General features: G+C 36.4%; 2 protein-coding genes across 2 annotated transcripts; both read right to left on the reverse strand.

Moving 5' to 3' along the window:
• Positions 1–32: 32 nt before the first annotated feature.
• LOC107704242 (RING finger protein unkempt homolog) lies at positions 33–13120 on the reverse strand. Its single transcript, XM_016507128.1, has 15 exons — positions 12854–13120; positions 10890–11099; positions 10631–10807; positions 9811–9941; positions 9580–9715; positions 8415–8532; positions 7534–7618; positions 7127–7350; positions 6284–6349; positions 6007–6193; positions 3594–3692; positions 3294–3479; positions 2819–3003; positions 1437–1697; positions 33–456 (listed from the first exon to the last, which is right to left on the reverse strand). The coding sequence occupies exons 1-15, from the start codon at positions 13003–13005 to the stop codon at positions 295–297; spliced, it is 2379 nt and encodes a 792-aa protein (XP_016362614.1). The 5' UTR covers positions 13006–13120; the 3' UTR covers positions 33–294.
• Positions 13121–14228: 1108 nt separating this feature from the next.
• Positions 14229–22335, reverse strand: LOC107704243 (uncharacterized). Its single transcript, XM_016507129.1, has 16 exons — positions 22138–22335; positions 20000–20104; positions 19413–19488; positions 18876–19032; positions 18759–18804; positions 18615–18673; positions 18477–18512; positions 18330–18382; positions 17961–18093; positions 15490–15707; positions 15344–15389; positions 15149–15214; positions 14986–15045; positions 14817–14905; positions 14420–14514; positions 14229–14310 (listed from the first exon to the last, which is right to left on the reverse strand). The coding sequence occupies exons 1-16, from the start codon at positions 22316–22318 to the stop codon at positions 14276–14278; spliced, it is 1455 nt and encodes a 484-aa protein (XP_016362615.1). The 5' UTR covers positions 22319–22335; the 3' UTR covers positions 14229–14275.
• Between the last annotated feature and the right edge of the window lie 1869 nt (positions 22336–24204).

Genomic DNA, 24204 nt, shown 5'->3' on the forward strand with positions numbered 1-24204 from the left:
TCAGCTTCTCTAATAATTTTCTATCTTTTTGAAAATATAATGGTCCCATTGAGGTTTAGAACTGACTGCATGCTAATGTAAAGGATATGGCATGACGTGTCTTACTGATATGGTCAATATTAATCAAACTAGATCATATTTATCAATTAAATCTCAGCTTTTAGCTAAGATAAGGCTTTGGGCTCTGTAGGTTTGATTTAGCCGTAGTTGTAATGGGAATTTGAGTGAAATGTGAATGAGATCCAGTGAGGGGTCAGGGTTTGTGTCTAGTGTGTGGATTATAGCAGATTAGGATTATGACTGCGGGATATTCATGCTCTGCTGGTGTTCGGTGCACAGCGGGCATTCTGTCGATGCTGCGCATCGTTCGCAATGCAGGCCATGTTGGCATGGCAACGTCACTGATCCCATCTCATCGCAAGATACACAATATGATCTCTGCTTCCTGAACACAGCCTGAAAGAAGAGAGAAGAGAGAGTCAATGCAATCCAACATGTCTTAATCTAATTGAGCTCTATTGGTACATCAAATTATTAGGTGAACCTCAAAGAAATGTCAACGTCATATTTTACCAGAATCAAAAGGAAAAAAAGAAAGAAATTACACTTTTTTCATTAGCAAATGAACCTTATTTTTTAGAAAGTAATATTATTTTCATTACAATGAAACACATTTCCACTCTTTCATTAAAAATTATTTATATTTAATCTTTAAAAATTACTAAATTTTAAAGCACAATTTCAAGTAAATGTCACGGTAATTTTGTTGTTCAGAGCAAAAAAATATATAATAATAAATTATACTCTGCTATAAAAGTTATACATTTGTAAATTTACTGTAAATCAGCCTAAAATTAAAAATGACTTAAAAAAAAAAGCATAATGTATTTTTCTATAATATAATATAATATAATAAAGCAATGCCTAGGTTATATATTACCAGAATCAAATGACTTTTTTTTTTACATTTCTCATTAGGAAATGAATCGAACCGCCCTCCCCCCAATTATAAATAATTTTAATTTAATTACAAATATTTTAAAGCACAATTGCAAGTAAGATTAATATAAAATAGAAATGAATATATAATAAATTATAAATGGTAATATATTAGAAATTGTAATTATATAAATATTATATTTAATATAAATTGTAATATAGTGGGTAACACTTTACAATAAGGTTGCATTAGTTAACATTAGTTAATGCATTAACTATTAACTAATGGGACCTTATTGGAAAGTGTTACCATATAATGCAATATAATACAATAATACTTTTATATTAAATAATATAAATAATTAGCATAAAAGTTTCAATCTCTTAATGATATAAATATCAATTATTATTTTTCTTCATTTGATTTTTGAATGAAATAAAACCCAGACATTTCATGACAGTTTGATCAGGAGATTTATCAGTTGTGCGTGCATTACCTGTTCTACAGTGCGCAAGCAGGAGCAGATCTGTGCCTGCAGGCTGCAGATGGAGCTCAGTGGAAGTCTGTGCAGTAACTGTAGCTGGTGAAGCTGGAGATGTGGGTTTTCTGCGTGCCGTAGGCTCTCTAGTGCCTCCTCCAGAAAAGCGGCTTGCTGTTGCGCCTCCACTTCAGCCTGCCGCACTCGCTCCGCCTCCATACCCAGCTGCCCCGCCAAGAGACAAGTGTCCTCTGCGTCTGCTTTTAAAACCGCCAATGACTGCGGCAGGTAACAGAAAACATACGGTCAAAACACTAGCCATACTACAGGTCAACAAATAATTTGATTGAATTTATTAGTAACTCTATGTTATGAGTGGATTCTGTCCTAGAGAAATGCAAAAATATACTATTTTCAATTTATTTGAAATTTAAATAAACATATTGAAATTTGAAGTTTCATTTCACCTGACCCTGAGAAGACACATTTTTAGGTGACATTTACATGAGATGTGTTCCAAAACAAAATGCAATATAATTTAAAGAAATATTGCTGACATAAAGTAACAAAATAATAATGATAAAAATATTTACATACGATTATGTATTTTTATTATTTCTAAATAAACACACATATGTATACATAAAACATGCATTATAGATTTTACATAATATAATATAATTTATTATTATGTAATTACTATGTAATCAGTATATTACTATGTATTTTGTATTATTTGTTTTATTATTGTTCAAATATTATATATTCAAAATAAATAATATAGGTTGTTCAGAAATCAGTATATTAACATATGACCGCCCAGCGCCTAATTATTCAGAAACTTGATGAACAAGCCTGAAATATGTAATATGGATAGCAAATCATAATATTTCCATATAGAAGTCTTAAAGATACAGAACCAATGTCATCCTGATTAATTTCTCAGAATCAGAAAAGGGTGGAAAATGAGAAGGTCATGGAAAACTAGATTACAGGTGTTTTTGGCAGAAGAAACTAGTGCTGGGCGATATACCGGTTCATACCGAATACCGGTGTTTATTTTTGTTATGATATGAATTTTTTAAATACCGCAATACCGGTGTATGTTGCTTAAACAACGTTCGGAACGCAACACTGTTTGAAAGGGGTCCCTTTTCACTGTTGCACTGTGGTGAGGGAACAGCTGTATGTGTTACTAAGCGTGAAAGGTCCGAAACTGAAGCTGTAGAACTAATAGAATGTGATGACACAGAAGAACTCATCCACAAAGAAGAAACCCTGACTAACATCAGTGCAAAAAAAACATAACATTTAGTAAAAGTGGGAAATGTGGTTTTGCACGTACACAGTTCCCCATTGCTTTCACATAAACACACACACAAACACAGATGGAGTCTGACCTGAGCCATCTGTCTCCAGCTGTGGTCCCAGTGTTTCAGCACCCTGTGTGCCTCCTCCACTTCCTGTTTGAGACGTGACGCCTCGGTGTACATGCTCCCTGTGGAAAGCAGGGCAGGAGGGGTACCTGGCGAACTTTGGCCTGTCGGAAAATGTTCCCAAATACTGCTGCTCATGCCATTTAAACCTACAAAAACAAAACAAAGCTATCATGCTTGATTGGATCTGCCACACAATCTATCCAGTTCATTACAGCAAAACAACACTGCTTTGTATTAAAAAGACTACTGGTAATTGCACTTGTAAACAAGAAATGTTGACCTAGATATGTCACAGAAGCTCTAAACTCATTCTGATAGAGACTGTGTAACATCGAAAAGAAATATCACACTCTATTAAGCACTCTATTCACCAGCGCAAACCCTCATTTGGCGTTAAAATACAGCTGACATTAAAATTAACGAAAATAACACAAACCTAAAGAACCATGGGAGGTCCCCAAAAAGCTGCTCTCTGATTGGCTGGGTTGTGGCAACTGTGCAGAGAGGAATGGAGAGTGGTGGGCTCTGATTGGTGGAGAAGGTGAGGGCGATCTGAAAGGGGAGGGGCTACTGAGGGAGCCAGGAATGTTAACAGGTGCTGAACTCTGTAACTGACTGCCTCCTGAGGAAAACCACCACAAAAACAGAACTGAAGATGAATGTCAATGCTGAATTTTATGACACTACAGTTTACAACAGAATCTTTTTTTGATAAGACTGTAAACTCGTCACCAACCCAACATGAGGCCCATGCTGGGTAAAGCTGAACTCTCCAGACTTTTCTCAAAAGCCGAGACTCCAAAGTCATTCAGGTCTAGATCATCCAATGCAGACTCTAGTCAAAAACAGAAACAGACGCTGTTTTAAAAAATACAGAAGTCTTACGTCATTCTATTTAACAGTAAAGCTCAATTATGTATATTTTTACACATAATTATAAACAAATTAATAAAACAACACCAATTCTTAAAACGACATTTTGTGTTAGAAGAAATATAGAAGAAAATGAAACTCATCTGGTATGACATGAGGGTGAGAAAATAATCATATTTAATAATAACATATATAGGGTCAGATTTACTATCAGCTTGTGCCAGCGCAAACCCTCATTTGGCATCAAAAACTACTGTCAGGATTTACTAAAGACACACAGTGGGAAATTAGTGCTGAAAAGGCATGGTTATTTTTATACACATTTATTTTTGCGACTCTCCTTATTGAATATGCATTTGTAGGAGTTCCTCTTTCGATCTGTAAATCTAGGGGAGGAGAATATTTAAATGAATTACGCAACGTGATTTACTAAGATTTGCGCTCGTCAGTTCACTGGTATTTGTGGCATTATTTAATGCCCCCCAAAAAAGCATGTCTTAAAGCAGGCGGTAATTTGCGCTGTGCTTGGTAGATTGCGCTGGTCATTATGGAAATGAGATGTTGCATCTGTGTTCTTTAAATGTGCACCTTGTCAGTAAATCACTCGCAGAATTTTCCCCTCCCATTGGTACTAAATTGCAGACAACATTTCGGTAAAACCCCTACACATCTCTGACCATTTTTTCATTACATTTCAACTACATTTTGTTACCTGTGCACCACCAACCCCTATACCGGTTACTTTTAGATGAAACCTGCGCTCCCTTTCCCCCTCCCATCTTTCCTCTGTAGTATCCTCCTCTCTTCCCTCACCTACTCATTTCTCATCGTTGGATGTGAATGCAGCAACTGACACTCAGGGCTCTATGCTTATTTTTCTTTTTAGGAGCACTTTCAAAAATTTAGGAGCACCGAAATTTGATCAAAAAATAGCCTTCCCATTACGAGGTGATATTTGACTCCTTAAAGTGATTTACAGTAAAATTTTGTTTTTACCTTTGCAATGGCATTTTTATATCTTTATTAAAAGTATGTCATCTTTTATGTCAAATGTTTAAAAAATTATATTTTAAGCTTTTTAAAAATTCTAGATAAAACCATAGAATAAGAACAAGTAGAATAAGAAGAATAAGTTACTAATCAAATGAAATCAGTATTAAAATTAATTTGTACAGAGGTAGCACAGAAGAACACAAAAGTGGCTTGTAGGTGTATTTTCAGACATTTAATGAGGATCAGAGGTGGCATGAGTGCAATTAAATTTTAAAAACGCAGTTCATTCATAAACGAAATACCGCTGTGTTTGAATGGAGATGCGCAGTGGCCGAGTTGTGACTGTTTCAAACTATTTTCGACGACGAAATAGAACAAAATCAGACAATAGTGTTATAGTCAGACAATGTAAGTCAGTTAATATTAACTTCTTGTTTATTTAATTTTATTGTATTAAATCATTATCACATTTACAAACTCCTTTAAAAATCATTAAAAGCTGTCACTCATCTTAGCTCATCGCGATCTCACATTTATAAAAGATCCATCAGACATGAGTGTGTTTCAGTCTTTGCTTTTATCTTTCTCTGCTGAAGTCCATACTGCCAAATCTTCATACTTCCACAACAAGATCAACAGCGCTCCAGACACACGTACTCTCTTCAAAACTTTAAATTCTCTCCTCTGTCCTCCACCACCTCCCATCACTTCTATAACAGCTGAGGATTTTGCCACATTCTTCACAGACAAAACTAGAACAATCAGTAGTCAATTCTCAGCCCCCCACACACAGGACCTCAAACCAACCACACCCACTGCTAAAACTCCCATCTTGTCCTTCTGTCCCCTCACTGAGGCAGAAGTATCAAAACTTCTCTTCTATTTGAACAATGCCTAAAACTTGGTATTTCAAGCACTTCCTGTGGTTGTCTGCCTCTTTAAGAAGAATCGCTTTATGTATTCCCCGATTGTAAGTCGCTTTGGATAAAAGCATCAGCAAAATGACTAAATGTAAATGCAAAACAAAACAAAATCTAATTTGCCCTGTTTAGTAAATCTGGCCCAAAACAAAAAAAAAAACAAAATCTAATTTGCCCTGTTTAGTAAATCTGGCCCAAAACAAAACAAAAAACAAAACAAAACAAAACAAAACAAAATCTAATTTGCCCTGTTTAGTAAATCTGGCCCAAAAGAAAACAAAACAAAATTTGCCGTTTAGTAAATCTGGCCTAAAACAAAACAAAAAATAGTTATTTTTATGGGATGAACTATCTCCCACTCACCCACTACAGACTCCACTGTGTCACTTGTAGGGTAGAAGGGAAGAGCGTTGGCGTTCATGCCTGCGTTGGCGTTCATGCCTGAAGACGGGCCAGGGGGTGCAGGGCTGGGTGGGGTGGCTGCCAGACTGGAAGGTATGCTGGAGGACATACTGAGAGGACTGCCGACAGGCAGAAACACCAACAAATCCTGAAAACACACAACATGGAATAATGCAAAAGGTGCTTGGCCTATTTGTAATTTTCATTCATGTCTGTTTTGAATCAGTAGCTTCAGTACCTGTTTGCTGTGCATGGATGAAATGTCTCTGCTGCGCTGTTCCATTGAAAAACTTCTATGTCTGGCCTGTATGAAAAATATGAAAGTTATTTTTTAATAAACAAAAGACTTGTTTTTCATTTTATGGATATTTTTGGGGCTTATGTTCATTTGTATGTCAGCAATCAATCCTTGGTCCAGGAATTCAATTCATTCAAAAGTCATTCAAAATAAGATTTTGTTTTAAGTTTTACTTTATAAAGAGATACAGTAACATTTAAAAAGTTTGGGGTCAGCAATATTTTTTATTTATTAATTAATACTCAGCAAGGATGCATTAAACTGATCAAAATGACACTAAAAGTAGTCAGTGTTACAAAAGATTGCAAATAAAAGCTGTTCCTTTGAACTTGAACTATTAATTCAAAGAATCCTGAAAAGAAAAAAAAAAACATTACAATCTCCACAAAAATATTAAACAGAACAACTGTTTTCAATATTGATAATGTTTTTCGAGCATCAAATCTGCATATTAAAATGATTTCTGAGGAATCGTGTGACACTGAAGACTGGAGTAATGGCTTCTGAAAATTCAGCTTTGTCATTACAGGAATAAATTACATTTTTAAATATATTAAAATAGAAAATTGTTATTTTTGAAACTGCATGTTAATTCTATCCAATTCAATATTTTTGAGCTGAGAAAAAAACGCAACTTTAGAGATTTAAAGATTCATTTTTATGACTTTTCCTAGCCTGGAATCATAAAATTCCCAGGTTTTGTATGACAATTATCTCAAAAACACAGAAGTCTTCTAACCGACGCCTTTAAATAAAAGCATTAATAAAGTGTTATTGCTATACCTGGTCTTCCCTCTCAAACCCAGGGGCTTTCCCATAACCCCCCTCTCCTCCTGGACTGGCATCAAGACTGGAGGACTCCTCAAAAAGAACCCTTCCCAGCAGCCCTTCCTCTGTGGTGGAACTCAGCCCACTCTGATTGAAGTCTTCTAAGAAAGCAGAGCAGGAAGTTTCTAGAGGAGGTGAACTGCATTGTGCGGCCAGCTGCTCATCACTGACAGTCACTTCTGTGAAACAAAACAGAAACAACACACAATCATACAATCATCACCTTCACATTTACAATAAATTGGTATCTATTGGATAAGTTACCATGCAAGATTGGAGAACATCCAATACAATGTAGAGTCTAAATAGCATCATCACATGATAACTTTGCATGTGATGTGATTAACAAAATGTAAGCTTACTTTCTAAATGAGCAAAAGCACAGAACGGCCCTCTCGGACAGTTGCCACTCTGCTGAATGTCATTGCATTTTGTGGATTTGTAGATCTGTTGAGGAAAAAGTTTATAATTAGATAAAATAAGAAAATATTAGTGGCGCTTGTTTTTTCAAAAGTGCCAAAAAATATATGTTGCTGTGCTTCTAATAGGGCCTAAAGATAACTTAAAATGATTTAAATTAAGAAAAAACAAGCTTTAAATATTTTAATATTAAAGATATTTCTTATACAAGATAGTTTCGGAACCTGGAAAAGTCATGTAAATTAATAAAAGCTTAACACGTCATTTGCATTTTTAGAAAGAATATATATTTTTTGTATATACCAATCTCTAAAATATTTTATCAGATCAAATTTGTCATGAAAAATATTCCAGTAAATCATGAATGACCGTAAGAGTCGTGTAAATTAATTGGTTAAAAAGAGACGGAGAACTTTCAGCTCCTAAAACTTAAATGTAGCTATTTTAATGTTATATTATTATATACATTTTTTACTTTATAGAATTTACGAGTCTATCATTTTCTGATCCCTATACAGTATATGGCTCAGGTTGCTTTTTTCCACACGTTTTATCCTTCGCCAGATGAAAATCTTATCATCAGGAGTAATGACGCAGGTATGACTAACATTAACACCACTAATCAGTAATCTAAAAAGAGCCACTTACGCCAAAGGGCCAAAAAAATAGCAACCCTAAAGAGCATCACAAACACAACATAATCCAATAGTCACTATTTTATTATATTACATCCAAGTACCATGCAAGAAAACAGATGCCCTTGTTCTTACTTAAATGCTGATGTTAAACAGAGTCCAGCCGCATTAGATTGAGTGTGAAATACCTCCGGGTGGAACTGCTGTTCTGTCCGCGTGTGGCAGTACTGACAGCTTTCTCCACTCTCACATTTACTCGGGTCCCCCCACTCATCACTGTGCTTCACTGAGGGACACGGCAGGGCTCTTCAGGAACAAAACACAGCACCATTTAAAATGATAATGATAGAAAACATCTGTCACCTTCCTACAAAGCAGGAAATAAATTGAATTCAAATGGAAGTTTGAATACAAAGCACTCTGATTTGTCATTACTTTTTAAAGGAACAAATCATGGGGTTTCCAAACTGCAGGGGGTTTGTGAGTCCATAAAAATAATAAAATAAATAAATAATGTTAAAATACATCTACATAAAATACACTAACAAAAATGAAATAGTTGTATTGTTTACCTGCAAGTCATGTGACAATTAACTGACATCAGAGAACAAGACCACACAAAATGTACAGAAATATTAACCTTTGGTAAATATTTTAGGTTAAAGAGGTTCTGCTGAGCAAAAATGTAGGAATCTGGAAATAAAGTAACTGTCAAGATCCAAAAAGAACTAAAAACAGCTTTGACTTTACTTACTTTTTCTTTTTTTACTTCCCCCCCACAAAAAGCTATCACATGACTTCAGAACATTTGGAATATGTGACCCTGGACCACAAAAGCAGTCATAAGTCGCACGGGTATATTTGTAGCAATAGCCAACAATTAATTGTATGGGTCAAAATGATTGATTTTTCTTTTATGCCAAAAATCATTAGGATATAAAGTAAAGATCATGTTCCATGAAAATATTTTGGAAATTTCCTACCATAAATTTATCAAAACTTAATTTTTGATTAGTAATATGCATTACTATGAACGTCATTTGGACAACTTTAAAGGCGATTTTCTCAATATTTAGATTTTTTTTGCAAATAGTTGTATCTCAGCCAAATATTGTCCTATCCTAACAAACCATACATCAGTGGAAAGCTTATTTATTCATATTTCAGATGTATAAATGTATATGATGTTTAAATCTCAATTTAAAACAATTGACCCTTATGACTGGTTTTGTGGTCCAGGGTCACATATAGTGTGCAAGTTGTTTTTGTCCCTTTTGGTGACTGTTGGTGTATAAAAAATGATCTGCATAAGATAGTTTGTGTTCTACTGAAAGAAGTATTTGTTATACAGACCTGTATTTGTGTTTGTGAGGGCTCCGCCTGCGGTCTTTGCTGTTGTGATAGTAGGGACATGCATAGCCCTGACGGCACAAGCGGGGAGGTTTTTTGCAAAGCTCAGTCTTGTAGTGGGAGAGCACGAAACTATTGTCTGCATGAGGAGAAATGAGCACAGAACGGCATGAAAAATGACATATTCATATAGTGTAGGTTCATTTTAATGTCATGTGGAGAGGCTGCTTTCACCTTGCCAGCGTGGATCTTCACTCAGGATCTTTTCTATGAGTGCAGTGCTGGCCACGACTCCTGACTGCCCTTCTCCAGATGTTCCCTCAACCAATCCAGTAGCAGACTGGGCTTCTAACACCTGAACCTCTCTTAACAAGACATTAAAAATACAAATGTCAATCCCAAGGGAAAATATCCACAATGAACACCACTGTTCAAAATTTTAGGATCAGTATGATTGTTTTTTAAATGAATATGTTTATTCAGCAAAGATGCAATAAACTGATCAGTAAAGACACGAATAATGTTACAAAGTATTTATATTTCAGAAAAAAACTGTTTTTTAACATTCTATTCATCAAAGAATTCTGAAAAAATTCCAAAAACATTAAGACACACAACTATTTTCAACATTGATAATAATAAGATTTTTTTTCTTGAGCAGCAAATCAGCATATTGGAATGATTTCTGAAGGATCATGTGACACTGAAGACTGGAGAAATTATCCTGAAAATTCTGCTTTGCATCACAGGAATAAATTACATTTGAAAATATACTAAAATAGAAAACGGTTATTTTTAATTGTTATAGTATTTCACAATATTACTGTTTTCACTGTATTTTTGCTCAAATAAATGCAGCCTTGGTGAGCATAAGAGATTCTTTCAAAAACATTATAAAAATCGTATCGACTCTAAACTGAACATTAGTGCATCATGATAATAAATGCAATTTAATTAATGACTTCAATTAAAGATGACTCTTTTGTGTCCCACAGAAAAGAAAGGATATAAGTTTGGAACGACATGGTGAATTTTTAAATTTAAAACTGTCTACCTGATGTCATAGACGGGGCTACGGAGGTCATGGGAGCCATGAGCAAAGGCACAGTGAGGGCCGTTCTTACTGCAGTGGCCCTTCCCATCAGTCTCGTGGATACAGGAACCAGTCTTATAGTACCGCAGGTGATACCGCCTCTCTGTGTCTCCAGCTGTCCGGTGCAGAAATGGACACCTGGCAGTACATAGATAAAGAAAGGCATTAGTATAAATTCAGACAATGTGACTTAAAAAAAGGAGTTTGTGCTGGTTCTTACTCATCTCCGTCGGGACATGTCCCCGTGCCCTCGTCGTATTTAACACAGTACACATCAGGGCTGTAATTAAACGTTCCATCTCGTCTGCGAATCGGCCTCCGTCGTCTCTGGTTCAGGAAGTGCCAGTGGAAGCAGGTGAAGGGCCGGTGCTGGGTGCACTTGTGCTGCACAAATAAGAGACACTGCTCTGTCCTAAACTCTTTCAGATACCTGAACACAGATAGAGAGACGGGAAGAGTAATGAAGAGTAAATGGTTTAATGGCAAAACTAACAAAACACTGAATGAAAGCATATTTGGACACCACTAGCTCACAAGTGCCCAATCCTGTTCCTGGAGCTCTACCATCCTGCAAAGCTCAGCTTCAGCCCTGGTCAAATGCACCTGAACCAGCTAATTATATATGTTATGTTCTGTCATGGTTATGACCTGCTTCAGGAATCATGAAAATTATAGTGGGGAAAAAAAACATATCAGGCATTTTACTGTTGTCATTTACAAGCACGAGGCTACAGAAATGAATTTTAAAATCTTAAAATGTCATGGAAATTTTTATAGTCAAAATATAGTTAACTAGGGGAAGTCGTGGCCTAATGGTTAGAGTCGGACTCGTAACCCAAAGGTTGTTGGTTCGAGTCTCGTACCGGCAGGGATTGTAGGGGGGGGGAGGGAATGTACAGCGCTCTCTCCCACCTTCAATACCATGACTGAGGTGCCCTTGAGCAAGGCACCGAACCCCCAACTGCTCCCTGGGCGCTGCAGCATAAATGGCTGCCCACTGCTCCGGGTGTGTGTTCACGGTGTGTGTGTGTGTTCACTGCTGTGTGTGTGCACTTTGGATGGGATAAATGCAGAGCACTAATTCCGAGTATGGGTCACCATACTTGGCCACATGCCACTTCACTTCACTTTTTTTAGTTATGCTCATCTATATGATACTACTACTATAAAATTATTTTCAAAGAATGTTCACCCAGAAATCATGAATGACTGGATAGTCTTAGAACATAATTTGTTATGTTAATTTTGGTTCTATATTTGGTTCTATATTTAACTGGCTCTGTGTAAGTGCAAAAACTCGTTACAAGCAATGGAAAAGTCACAGAAATCATAGATGTAGGCGAACAAAATTCAAGATTGAGTGAAAAACAAAACCAGACATTCACAAACACATATGATCAATCTCAAATCAAAATATTTTTTCAAAACATGTCAATGGTGGTTATAGCCATAATGGAAATATCAAATATTTAAAAAATGTCAGAGATGCCCTTTGATTTGCCCTCTCATATCATATCATGAGAGGGGGGGGAAGAAATAAAAACATCCTGGTGAAGCATATTTGCATTTGTTTGTGCATTGGAATGTAGAGAACATAAAGGGATTTACAAATGTTATTTGTAATACAATATAGGTAGATGTACAGTAATGCAACATTTACTTTTCATGGCCCTCAGTCAAGTTTGATTTTTGGCCCTTGGTAGTAAAACTTTGGGTGCCTCTGGTCTATAGTGACATTTTTTTTTTTAGAAAAATCACTAAAATATTTGTCTCCGATCCTTATACAGCAACGAACGACCGGACAAAGGCAAATTCATTGATCAAAAAGTGTGGGCACCCAGTTCCGTGGTGCTCCATGAGAGATCTCGATAGATGTAACTTTAAAAATGATTTCACGATGGCATTTTAGACTAATGTAGCACTGTGTAATTTGCATTCTTTATTGTGTTTACAAATCAACAGAGCTCTTGCCAGGATGCTCAAGTGCATCTTTCAAAACATCATATCAATGCAATGCATGCAAACAATCGCACTAACTGTTACTAGGCCTCTATAAAACACAGCTCTTGATCCAGCTCATCATAGCCACAAAAACGCATCAGAGGCGTGTAAAATCGCTGATGCATGAAATATATGTGATTTGCATGAGTGATCAGGTGGGTGTAAAGGTGTTTCGCTACGTACGTGTAGTGCTGGGGTTTCTCGGGCTGTGCGTGCTGCACGTTAGCGGGGGACGTCGTACCACCTGCCGAGGGTGAGGAGCAGGAGGAGGACGATGAAGGTCCCAGGTTGGCCGCGGCACCCGAAGAACCGGCCTGAGATGGTGCTTTCGACATGATTTATCAAATTATGGCCATCAAACAATTTAATATTGGGAGAGCTGCGAAGTCCGCATTCTTTTTCGATGTGCGCATGCGCCAGATCTGGCGAGGAGGAAATTCCGGGCCATTGTGATGACGTCGTAGTAGGGAAAGAATCGGTTCTTTTGAACAGTTCGATTCGAACGCCGCTCGGACCAATTCAGTTCAATGCGTGCACGACTTGTTGCGTGAACTGATTCAACTGATTCATTAAAAAGAGTCAAGTTAAAATAAAGACTCGTTCACTAAACGAACCTTGCTACGTCATACGAGAGTGAAGTTAGAGATAACGAACAGAGGTAAATCCCCAATTTAAGAGCGAGATGTGCTTCAAATTAAAAGTCGCGACTCGCAGATAAAGGTCTCCAAACGTGATAGTGCAGGGGTGCCCAAACTCGGTCCTGGAGGGCCGGTGTCCTGCGAGTTTGGGCACCCCTGTGATAGTGATTACTTAATGATAAAAACATAACACTTAAGGATGTTTGTCCGTGCCCTGCTTTTTATTTTTACACTTGATGAGTTGAGAATATTCTTAAGAGCATTTTGTGCTAAATGAAAGCAAGAACATCTGTCCTTTTGTATATTTGAGTTTACCTGCTTTTCATATTTGACCCTGGACTGGACAACAAAACCAGTCATAAGGGTCAGTTTTTGAAATTGAGATGTATACATCATATAATAAATAAGCTTTCCACTGATGTATGGTTTGTTAGGATAGTACAATATTTGGCTGATTAGAGACTAATGGTAGTGGAGTTTTTTTTTTTAATGGTAGTGGAGAATGGTAAATTTATTGTATTCATTCTATAACATTTTTCTTTATTGTGCTTATAAAAATGTTTAAAACCTTGTATATTTACAAGTTTAAATGCAAAAATACATCAGTCTAAATTACAACATGTTTGAACTCCAATGTGTCCATATAATTTAACGGTGATTTGAATTCCTTGTTTGTTTTAAGTGATTCATAATATTTGTGTATTGTGTGGGGGAAAAAAAATTATAAAAGCATAAAATCTTGTAACAAAAAGAGACTCAGTATTTCATGTATTTCTATCAAAACAACACTGCACAAATACAGGATATTACAATAAGGTTTTATCGATCATATACAGTATACTATTAATACAAACGATAAACTATATTGTTATAATATAGAATATATAACAATGCAATATATGTATTGTGCTCAAAAACACCTGATGCACACTTCAGAAGATGTCCAGTCCACTCAAGTTCTGAATTTTCATACAAACCATTCTGTATGTTTGAACCCAGCGGCTGTATGTAAAAACGGTACAAATGATATTAATTACTTCCAAAATTATTAGGACTTGACATAATTCTTTCATTACATCAATACTGTGAATGAAAGTGGTTTCACACTCACCTATACGGTTAACAATCTCTTCACACTCACTACTTGTGGCAGCCTGTAGGACCACACAACAGAAGCCTGACTGTTTGCCTGCTTGCGGTGAATCTCTGAAACCAATTACATGGTTAGTACTGAAAACACAAAGCCTGGAAGAAATGTCACTTATTAGCAAATGGAATGCAGATAAACCAGTCTCATAACCCATCTGCCATTTATTCAAACTCCAACACCATGTCAAATTCTGAAAGCTAGTACTGAAAACTAGAGTTTTAACTGAAAGATGGTTTCATATCTGAGAGAAAAATTGAACATTTCAAGAAAGAAAGCTTAGCATAAAACGGCATGCCATGCATTTAATTTTAATGACTTGAATCAACATCTATCTACAACATTTTCTCAAAATACTTACAGTACACAAAAAGCAAAAATGGTTAAATCAGGTTGGCTTCCAAACCTCCCAACACATGATATCTCAGGGAAATGGTGTTGAAACAGCTCCTGATCAAAAAGAGAAACTTTGGCTTAAAATTACTCACCTTTAACCTAAGTTATTTGTTTTTATATTGAAAAACACAAACCTGCTTATTGGACTTATCTATGCAGGTAAGATGAGTCTCCTTTATATCCAGCAGTACTTCCTATATGACAAAATCAAAAAGCATGCATGATATATTAATTAGGTCTTAAAATTAGCTTACATATCTTTCTACCTAAAACTCACTTGCTCAATTGTAGATATACCTTTCTTGCCTGACTGCTCTCCAGAACCACAGGAATGACATGCTGCAGCACCTCCTTACCTCCATGCTTAAACAAAAATAGCATTCATATTCAATAATCACATGCTTTAGGATCGCATATTGACTCAAAAATACACATGCATGGATTAAAGTGAAACGAGCACCATAAAGAGAGATGTTTACACAACTACTGTACCATTCCTATGTTTGCTTTTCCTAAGAGGTGCACACCGTACAGGATCCTGTTAATGAAACACGATCAAACAGTTACAGGCTGGGGCTGTATATGGTATTTGTGACTAATACAATTGCAAACATACATGAAATCTTTATTGAGAGTACCTGCCGTCTTTCACACACTGCGTCTGCCCTCTCTTCTGACCCGCAGTTCTGTCTTGCTGAGAGGCTGGTTTTGGGCCAAACCGAAGTGAGGGTTTTTCCTGTTTGAGCTGCCGTAAGTGTTTGACCAGTGGCTGATAGATAGACCCATCTTCTCCTCTCCAACGTATCAAGTGAATGGAAAGGGGCTGACTCTTCAGCTTAGACAGAACCACACCTGCCTTTGGATGGGAAAAGTGTTAGTCAGATATTGAGCTCTATAGTTAGTTTTTTCCCCACATTTTTCACAGATCTCTTCTTCTTTATTGTTGATGTAAATTTAAGTAAAACAGCTTATCAAAAAGAAAAAATGTAGGGTGGAGACTTGGTTCTATACAACAGTTGTTGATTGGATGTAGGCAGATCTGAATGTGAGCTTGCAGTTGACTGTAATTTTGTTGTTTCAAAATTTCAGTGAAATTTTGAGACAAATTAGGCCCATTGTCTATGGTCGATTGTGTGGCGATGTATGAAGCACAGCTCACATAGAAGTCACTTTCAAACTAAGTAGTTTTCTGTTGGTCAATGCTGTGAATCTGTGTGACAAACTTCAACTTGTTTTGAAACCTGAATTTTGACACATTCTGCCCTCACGCGAAATTCCCAATTGTGTGGATTCCTACTGAAATGACTGCATTTCACCTGTAAAATTTCGCCAAACAATGTTAAATGTGAGCGCACTTATAGAAAAGGCTGTGGTTTAAGTGGACAGGAAATGAAACATAAGCATGGATGAATCATTCACAATAGATCTGGTGAATTTCCATTTCTTTAAAGGGGTCATAGGATGCTACATGCACTTTAACAAGTTGTTTGAACGGAAATGTGTGTTGGCAGTGTGTGTGCACAACCACCCTATAATGATAAAAATCCACCCAGTGTTTTTTTTTTTAATCTGGTTAAAATTGACAGTAGTGTTTCAGCACAGACTGGACTGGTGTCTTAGACCCACCCTGAGTGAGCTGTCATCAGTCCTCCATTGTTTCACCGCCGGAGCAGATGTAGACAAGAATGACTCCTAAGCGATTGAGGTGTTCTGTTGTTGGATGTAATAATGAACATAGCAGTCGTCATTTACTCCCGACATCTGAGCCGCTGAACTCGCAGAGGATTACTTTGTTTCTGAAGGGAATGCGCCCCGATCTACATAAACGCGTCTATGTTCGCGCGAATCATTCATGATCCAGCCTCATCTACAGAAGAAGTGAGTATAATGTTTTGTAATGAATCTTTGCAAATCGCCTTTCCTAATAACGTGCTAATTAGCAACTTTCACGATGAATGCGGCTAAAGTTTACAGTCTCTCTGAGAGCAGCTCGGAAGAGAGGGGCGGGGTCAGCAGAGCTCATTAACATTTAAAGGAAAATGCTACAAAACAGCTTACTCTGAAAAGAGCTGTATTTGACAGGGTAAAAAAAGGTGTTTTTTACACTACCATTGAGAAATTTTAACCAAACTATGTTACAGACTTTTCATTAAGACCCTAAAGTGTCATATAAACTTGTGGAAAATGGGCATCCTATGACCCCTTTAAAAAGACTCCCCATACATATTTTGCGGCCGAAATAAAAAAAACTCCAAACTCCAATACTGGCAGTGAGATTTTAACACACAAGCACCAGAAAAGATTCAAATTTAAATACTCAATTAAATTAAAAAATAAAGGTTCTTTATTGGCATTGATGGTTCATCTATGGAATCTATCTATTGCACAAAAGGTTCTTTATAGTAGAATGAGTATTAAAATCTTCACACTAAGAAAAAATAAGGAAAATGCTACAAAACTGCTTGCTCTGAAAAGAGCTGTTTTTGACAGGGTAAAAAAGTTGTTTTTTACACTACCATTGAGAAATTTTAACCAAACTATGTTGCAGACTTTTCATTAGGACCCTAAAGAATCATATAAACTTGTGGAAAATGGGCATCCGATGACCCCTTTAAAACTTTAAAAAAGCTGCTGCAAATGAGATTTGAGCGCTACAACTTAAATTTTGGTCTGTTTGTCACATAAGCTATTGTATGTCTTCAGAATATAGCGCACAAATTGCATGACTATTTTTAATGGTACTTTAATAATGCTTTTTTTTTGTCATTTCAGGAGCTGTGCAGTTTATTTGATCATCCACTTTGTGGAAAACAGCAGCTCGGACATTGTACCTAACATCCTTTTTATGTTTCCCAGAGGAAAGAAAACAAAATGATGACAAAACTGTAATTTCTGTGTGAAGTTGGGAACTATTCCTGTCAGGAGCCATATCTTGTGATGAATAAGTCTTAGAATAAGCAAACACAATGAAGCTTATCACAATTATATAATCAGTTCAGGCAAAGCAGATAACAGAGTACACAAATATAAAGCTGTCTCTAGGATTAATTTATGATGGTATGTTGGGTTATGCAGGACAACACATTTTATGGGAAAGATTACTTCTGACCTGCCCATTGCTAGCATTCCTCAGTGATATCCCATTAATTTCATCAATGATGTCACCAGGCTCGGCAAACATATCCACCTGAGCTTGACTACCCTGAAGCAGGTCCAGTACAAAGACGCGTCCATCTAGGTACCTTTAAAAAGAAAGGTTATTAAAATATGCGATATGAATAGAAATACTGATTTGGAATCTTTGCTATTAATTCTAGAAAATCTAAAACTTGCAATGTGTAGTTGAGCATGATTTTTTCAACACAGAGAGCAAAAAGGTGATCAGAATGTGTGCACAAATAATTTTGTAGAAAAACTGGCCAAAATGACATGAACAAATGCAGCATTCAGAATTGAAAAGACATGCCAACATGCTAACCTGAGCACCATCCCCAGCTCTCGACAGGGAACAGCTTCATAGATTTGACACACCTAAAACACAAGCAAGGTTTGCAACATGCAATTCAGCATGACCTCTTCATGCACATACAGGTAAATCAAATACATAAGAACATTAAGATCGTACCGGAAGCAGCCAGCTTTCATCTAAGAAGCTGCAGTTCTGAGATTAAAGTCACAAATAGAAAGTTTCTAGTAAGAAATGAAGATCTCAAACTCAGCACAATGAAGCACATAGCAAATGCAGGGGACAAGCAGTTCATACCTCAATACTGATCTTAAAGTTCATTTCTGACAGCACCATAGACAGCGATAGAAACGGTTCTGGTTGGAGACATTTGAGACAGTAATTACAGCAAAACAACCAGTATATAACTGCTAAAGTATCTTGGCCAAATAAAAAACTCACCAACAATCTCCTCATTTCTCAGAATAGCAACATTAGGGCAATACCACTGTGAAGAAAGGAAATTATGTTAATTGTCTGTAAAAACAATTTTCAATCATCACTTGAGTGTCTACTAACCTCGATGACTCTGTTTGTGTGCAGCAGGTGTTTTACGACATTTCCCAGAGTTCTCCTCATCAGCATGAGCCGTATGAAGAAGCGTCCTCGGCCTTGAGAGGTGATGAGTTTGCTGCAGGCTGTGGTCTGCTGCACAGCCAAAGAAACTGAACTCAGCCTTCAGGAGCACACAGAACATTCTGATCAGACAGACCACATTTAGATGCATTTTCTGTTCCATTTTCAGCAAATCTGTGGTTGTGATTAATCAAAATATGTTATTTTTAAAATATAAAAACAAGGAGACATACATTAGGGTCCAAAAGTATGAGAGTGAAAATGCATTTGGCAATTTAATATATAGTTTTATTGTAATTACCAGTATAACAATTAGGGAATGCCAAAAACAACAATTTCAGAGATTAACTATTTTTTTTATTTATATTACTCAATAATGTATCGTTCTTTTTCACTCTTTGTCGTAGTTTAAGTTTAAGACTTTTAAACCTATGTTATGTTACGCTAAAAATGAGAAGCAATAAGTGCATAATGACTCACCTGCCACATGTGTCGTGGTGTAGAAGCTGTTCAAAACAATGCCAGTAATCTCTATGTGCCAAACTGAGAACAGGCTCTAAAACATGAATGATTAATGTTCATTATGTAATAAGCATAGTGTCACATGCATACACTTTAATTTGCTTGCATACTAAAATTTTAACTAATATTAAAATGAAAAAAAAAACTGTACCGTTTCAAAATATTCATAAAAACAATCTCAGTGATACTAAAATAACAGACTTGGTGCTTCTCCTTTACTATCTTGTCCAACTAACACTTTAGGTTTGTAAAGAAATGCTTACGTTGATAGTTTATGTTTGTGTACCAAACTAATTTGAAGCACTGAATCATTGCATGCATAAAATCATGAGAAACATAAACTAAGTTAAGTGCATCCAAACATCTATTGTATATTGTCAATATAGACATCCTTATTATCTGTAAACTGTAATGTGTATGGATATTCCCACAGTGTGTGCCAGGTGTAATGACGGCTCTTATTTGAGTGTTTGTACTGTGTTTGCTGCTGACAGATGATGATGTGCAGGTGTACAGGAAAGTGCGTGTTGGTGTGTGGAGCTCACGCTGTAGTCCCTTTCGCAGTATAAGTTCCAGGAGCTCACAGCAGGATGCCAGGTGTGGGTTGGAGTCAGTCACAGTGCCTTCCGATTTCAAATTCAGAATGCACACTGGGAATAAACAGGGAGGACGATGGTTAATGGTTAGTTTTCTGTTTTTAATCACAAGATATTATGTAATGTAGGTGGAATAGAACTTGCTTCATTAACCCACACCAAAACAGCACACACAACAGCACACACTGGCATACTTGGTTGCCCTGGAGCTCACCAAGGCTCTGTGTGTCTTTTGTTTACCCCAGGAATATAGCGGGCCATTCCTTCTGAGCTGCTTTTTAATTGTCAGTAAATGTGCACATGTATCAAGCAGATGTATTTTGCTGTTGCATCATGTCTCACTTGTTCTTTAGCATCCAACACCATGAGCATCACATTTACACATATAAAGGTGTGGTCACATTAGCAAAAAAGGTCTATTATCAACTGTGTATTGATGCATGGAGAGAAGTCACTTTCAAACCAAGCAGCTTTCTATTGGTGCATGCACAAATTTGCTTGAACAACAAGCAAAATCTGCATGGGGATTTTTTGCTCTCATTGAAAACTCTAGATCGCTTGGATTTCTATCAAAATTTAGCACATGAAATTTCACAGAGCAATGGTAAATGTGACCCAACCTTAAAAGGTGTATAAAAACAGCTAGATGGAGAGTACTAGTCAGGGGTGCATTTCCCAAAAGCATCGTTAGCTAACTATGGTTGTTAGTTCCATCGAACTCTATTGGTAATGACGGAACTTGCGACTATACTTGTTTTTGGGAAACGCACCCTAGGCACAGAATCTGTGAGGGATAGCTGTATCTGAAATCGAATACTTCTCTACAATATTGTGCGAAAAACAGTACGCCAAAATAAGTGTATGTCAGAATTCATTTGAAAAACAGTAGGTGAAAAGTACCTGGATGACCTAAGGCAGTGGTTCTTAAACTTTTTATACCAAGTACCACCTCAGAAAATATTTGACTCTCCAAGTACCACCATAATGACCAGCATTAAAATACAGTAGCGTAGTAGGCCTAACTATTCAACTACAGCTCTGCATAGTTAAAAAAGGAGGCAGTTTTATTCCTAATAAGAATATTTATTGTTGTCAGCCACTTTAACATTGTAAATACACAGTTTGAACATTAACACTGCACTGTGCTTACAAACAAGTAAATAAAAAAACTTAAATAATGATTAAATTAAAATGTGTTGTACCTAAAAGTAAAAAAAAAAACTGTATTGTACTTAATGCAAAAAAAAAAAAAAAACTTTACTCAAATAACGAATAAGTTAAAATGTATTTAATGCAAAAAAAAACTTTACTCAAATAACGAATAAGTTAAAATGTATTGTGCTTTAACATTAATTTATAATTAATTTAGTGATTCCTCTGCGTACCACTAGTGGTACTTCTACCACACTTTGAGAACCACTGACCTAAGGTCATTGTTTTTTGTATTTTTTCTCGCATGGTTTCCTTCAAGTGGAAATAGAAAACCTGAAATGTTGCTGGAGTGGAGTGATTATAGAACGTTTTTGTTCCAGACCAGTTTGTTGGTTTGTTGTGTTAATCGGTTTGGAGGAATGTTAATTATTATTATTATTTGTTTATAGGACTGTTGTATAAAAGGTATTACATAGCGAGTATAGCGACAGTTCTACTGAAATTTTAACCTGCTGTGGCCTCTTGCTGATATAGCCTACTGCTTAAAATCCTCATTTATTACCATGGCAAAAGTATGCATACTGATACTCAATACACAAATGCTGTTTTTATTAAATATAATGTTAGTTTAGCATATTTGGTTCCCGTGATTTACACACAAACAAAAAATGTTGCAAATATTGCAAATGACCCTGTCTCTTCTACATAGAGCAGCAATTTAAAAATCGCTTCCAATCATCAAAACGGCTTGTCTGAGTGCGCAAAACAAGTATGCTAGCTATCTATATCTACCAGCACGCACTGCTAACCGAGCAGCAAGCAGAAGCCTGTCATCTTCAGCTGCGTGACCAGAACAACAACTGATCAGTAAAACAGCACATCGAAGGTCAGGTACAACCTGAAGTGTATGATAGCATATTGGATGTGAACCGTACCTTTAAGTGGTTCGATAAGCGGGTCTTTTGCAGGCATTATTGTGAACGCACATATTCCGCGACATCCATCCAGTTTCACTGAAAGCAAATAGGCTACTAATAACCTGTCATCAAAGGTTTGTTTTCTCAAGGTTGGTTCATGAGTGAAATGTGAAGCACATTCAGTGGTGACACCTGTCATAAATGTACATTAGTCAGTCTCTACCGCCCCTTTGTGAACCCATATGATATGATGGTGATGAAGATGAAGGTGATGAAGATGATGGTAGCGCCCTCTCTATTAATTGAATAAATCAACTCGACAGATACTGTAGGCTATAGTCGCTCCCAGAAGGCTTCAAAACATTATTCAAACTGTGGAAGAATAAAAAAATATATATATATAATAATAAAAATATACAAATAAAGAAATAACAACTAAACCACAATATAGCGTACTGTAATATATAATAAAGCATTTTTTCTTTCTTTTTTTTTTACTTGTCTAATAATATCCACTAGTGTAGGCTATAGATAATTTTTTTCAACACGTTTCCATCACGTCTTATTAAGTAGCCTATGGAGTTCAGAAATGTTACATTTTAGACTTGAATAAATAAATGAAATGGCAAGCTCCACTGTCCATATTATTTTCTAATTATTATTTGGAAATGATGCACAATAAAACATTCTGTTCACAAATTTACCATTATTTATGTATGCCTGCAGGAAACTGGCCCTCTAACACTATGGCATTATACATATATATATATATATATATATAATAGTCAGTTTTCCTCAGATGTTGAAGGAGACAACAGTGCAGAGATGAATTGAATGTTGAAGTGTTCTGTTTTGTTTAGAGCTTTCATTAAAATGGTGGCGTCATTGTGAATCAGTGTATGTATAGACACAGCACATCTACAGAAGACTGCATTTCTTATTGATTCACAGCATGAGGGAATTAAAATTCATCAGCCCATAGTAGCCACTGGTTGTGATAAGTGCTTTTTGAATTACCATTTCAATTCAGAATTACCATTTACTCAATAAGTTTAAAGCTTATGTCTAGTTACCTTGGTGATAACTGTATGTTGCTGATACAGCTGGTGCACGCCACTGATTATATTTTAAATATTCAGATTTTGTCAATCTGTGAATCTGAGTTAAAGGAACAGATTACCTGAAAATGAAAATTTGCTGAAAATGTATTCCCCCTCAGGCCATCCACGATGTGGATGAGTTTGTTTTATCATCAAAACAGATTTAGAATTACATCACTTGCTCACCAATGGATCCTCTGCAGTGAATGGGTGCCGTCAGAATGAGAGTACAAACAGCTGATAAAAACATCACCGTAATTCAAGTAATCCACATGACTCCCATCAATAAATGTCTTGTAAAGTCAAAAGATGCATGTTTGTAAGAAAACAAATCCATTAAGGCATTTTAAGTTTAAACTGTCACTTCTGGCCAAAATATGACTCCATAATTCATAATAATGTACATCCCCTGTTGTCCTCTCAAATCAAAATCGTCTAATTGTTTAGAAATGTTTGATATATTTGGCCAAAATGGTTTTCACTTGTAAACGGTGCTTGATTTGTGCATATTTCTCTCCCGATTCAGAAAAGAAGACTTTTTCACTGGAAGCAATATTATGGATAGAGAGGATTCATATTTACGCTGAATGCAACAAACACACAGCTTTTCACTTCACTAGACATTAAAGGTGCTGTATGTAAGTTTTTGACTCTACTAAAGCATACAAATACCATAATATGTTTGCAGATATTTAAGAAACATGCTAAGTTAGCATACTTGTTTATCTGAAAAACAATGCTACAGTCAGTTATTCTCCTTTGAAAATGTGCGTTCCGGGCCGGAATGTCGGTCTCTGTTTTGGTTTGTGAAACCCGCCCACTGCCAGTTTACCCAATTGTATTTCGGGACCCCAGGTTGCCAGTTGGCGGAAAACACAACGCATTTCATTTCATTCATCGTCAAGTGCGCTCGTTCCTGTTGGTGTCGTCAATCTGGCAACCTGCGTGTGCGTCAAGTCTGAGGAGGAGGGGCCGGGTGAAAAAA

Source organism: Sinocyclocheilus anshuiensis, unplaced genomic scaffold, assembly GCF_001515605.1.
Source record: "Sinocyclocheilus anshuiensis isolate Anshui unplaced genomic scaffold, SAMN03320099.WGS_v1.1 scaffold1509, whole genome shotgun sequence".
Taxonomy (NCBI): domain Eukaryota; kingdom Metazoa; phylum Chordata; class Actinopteri; order Cypriniformes; family Cyprinidae; genus Sinocyclocheilus; species Sinocyclocheilus anshuiensis.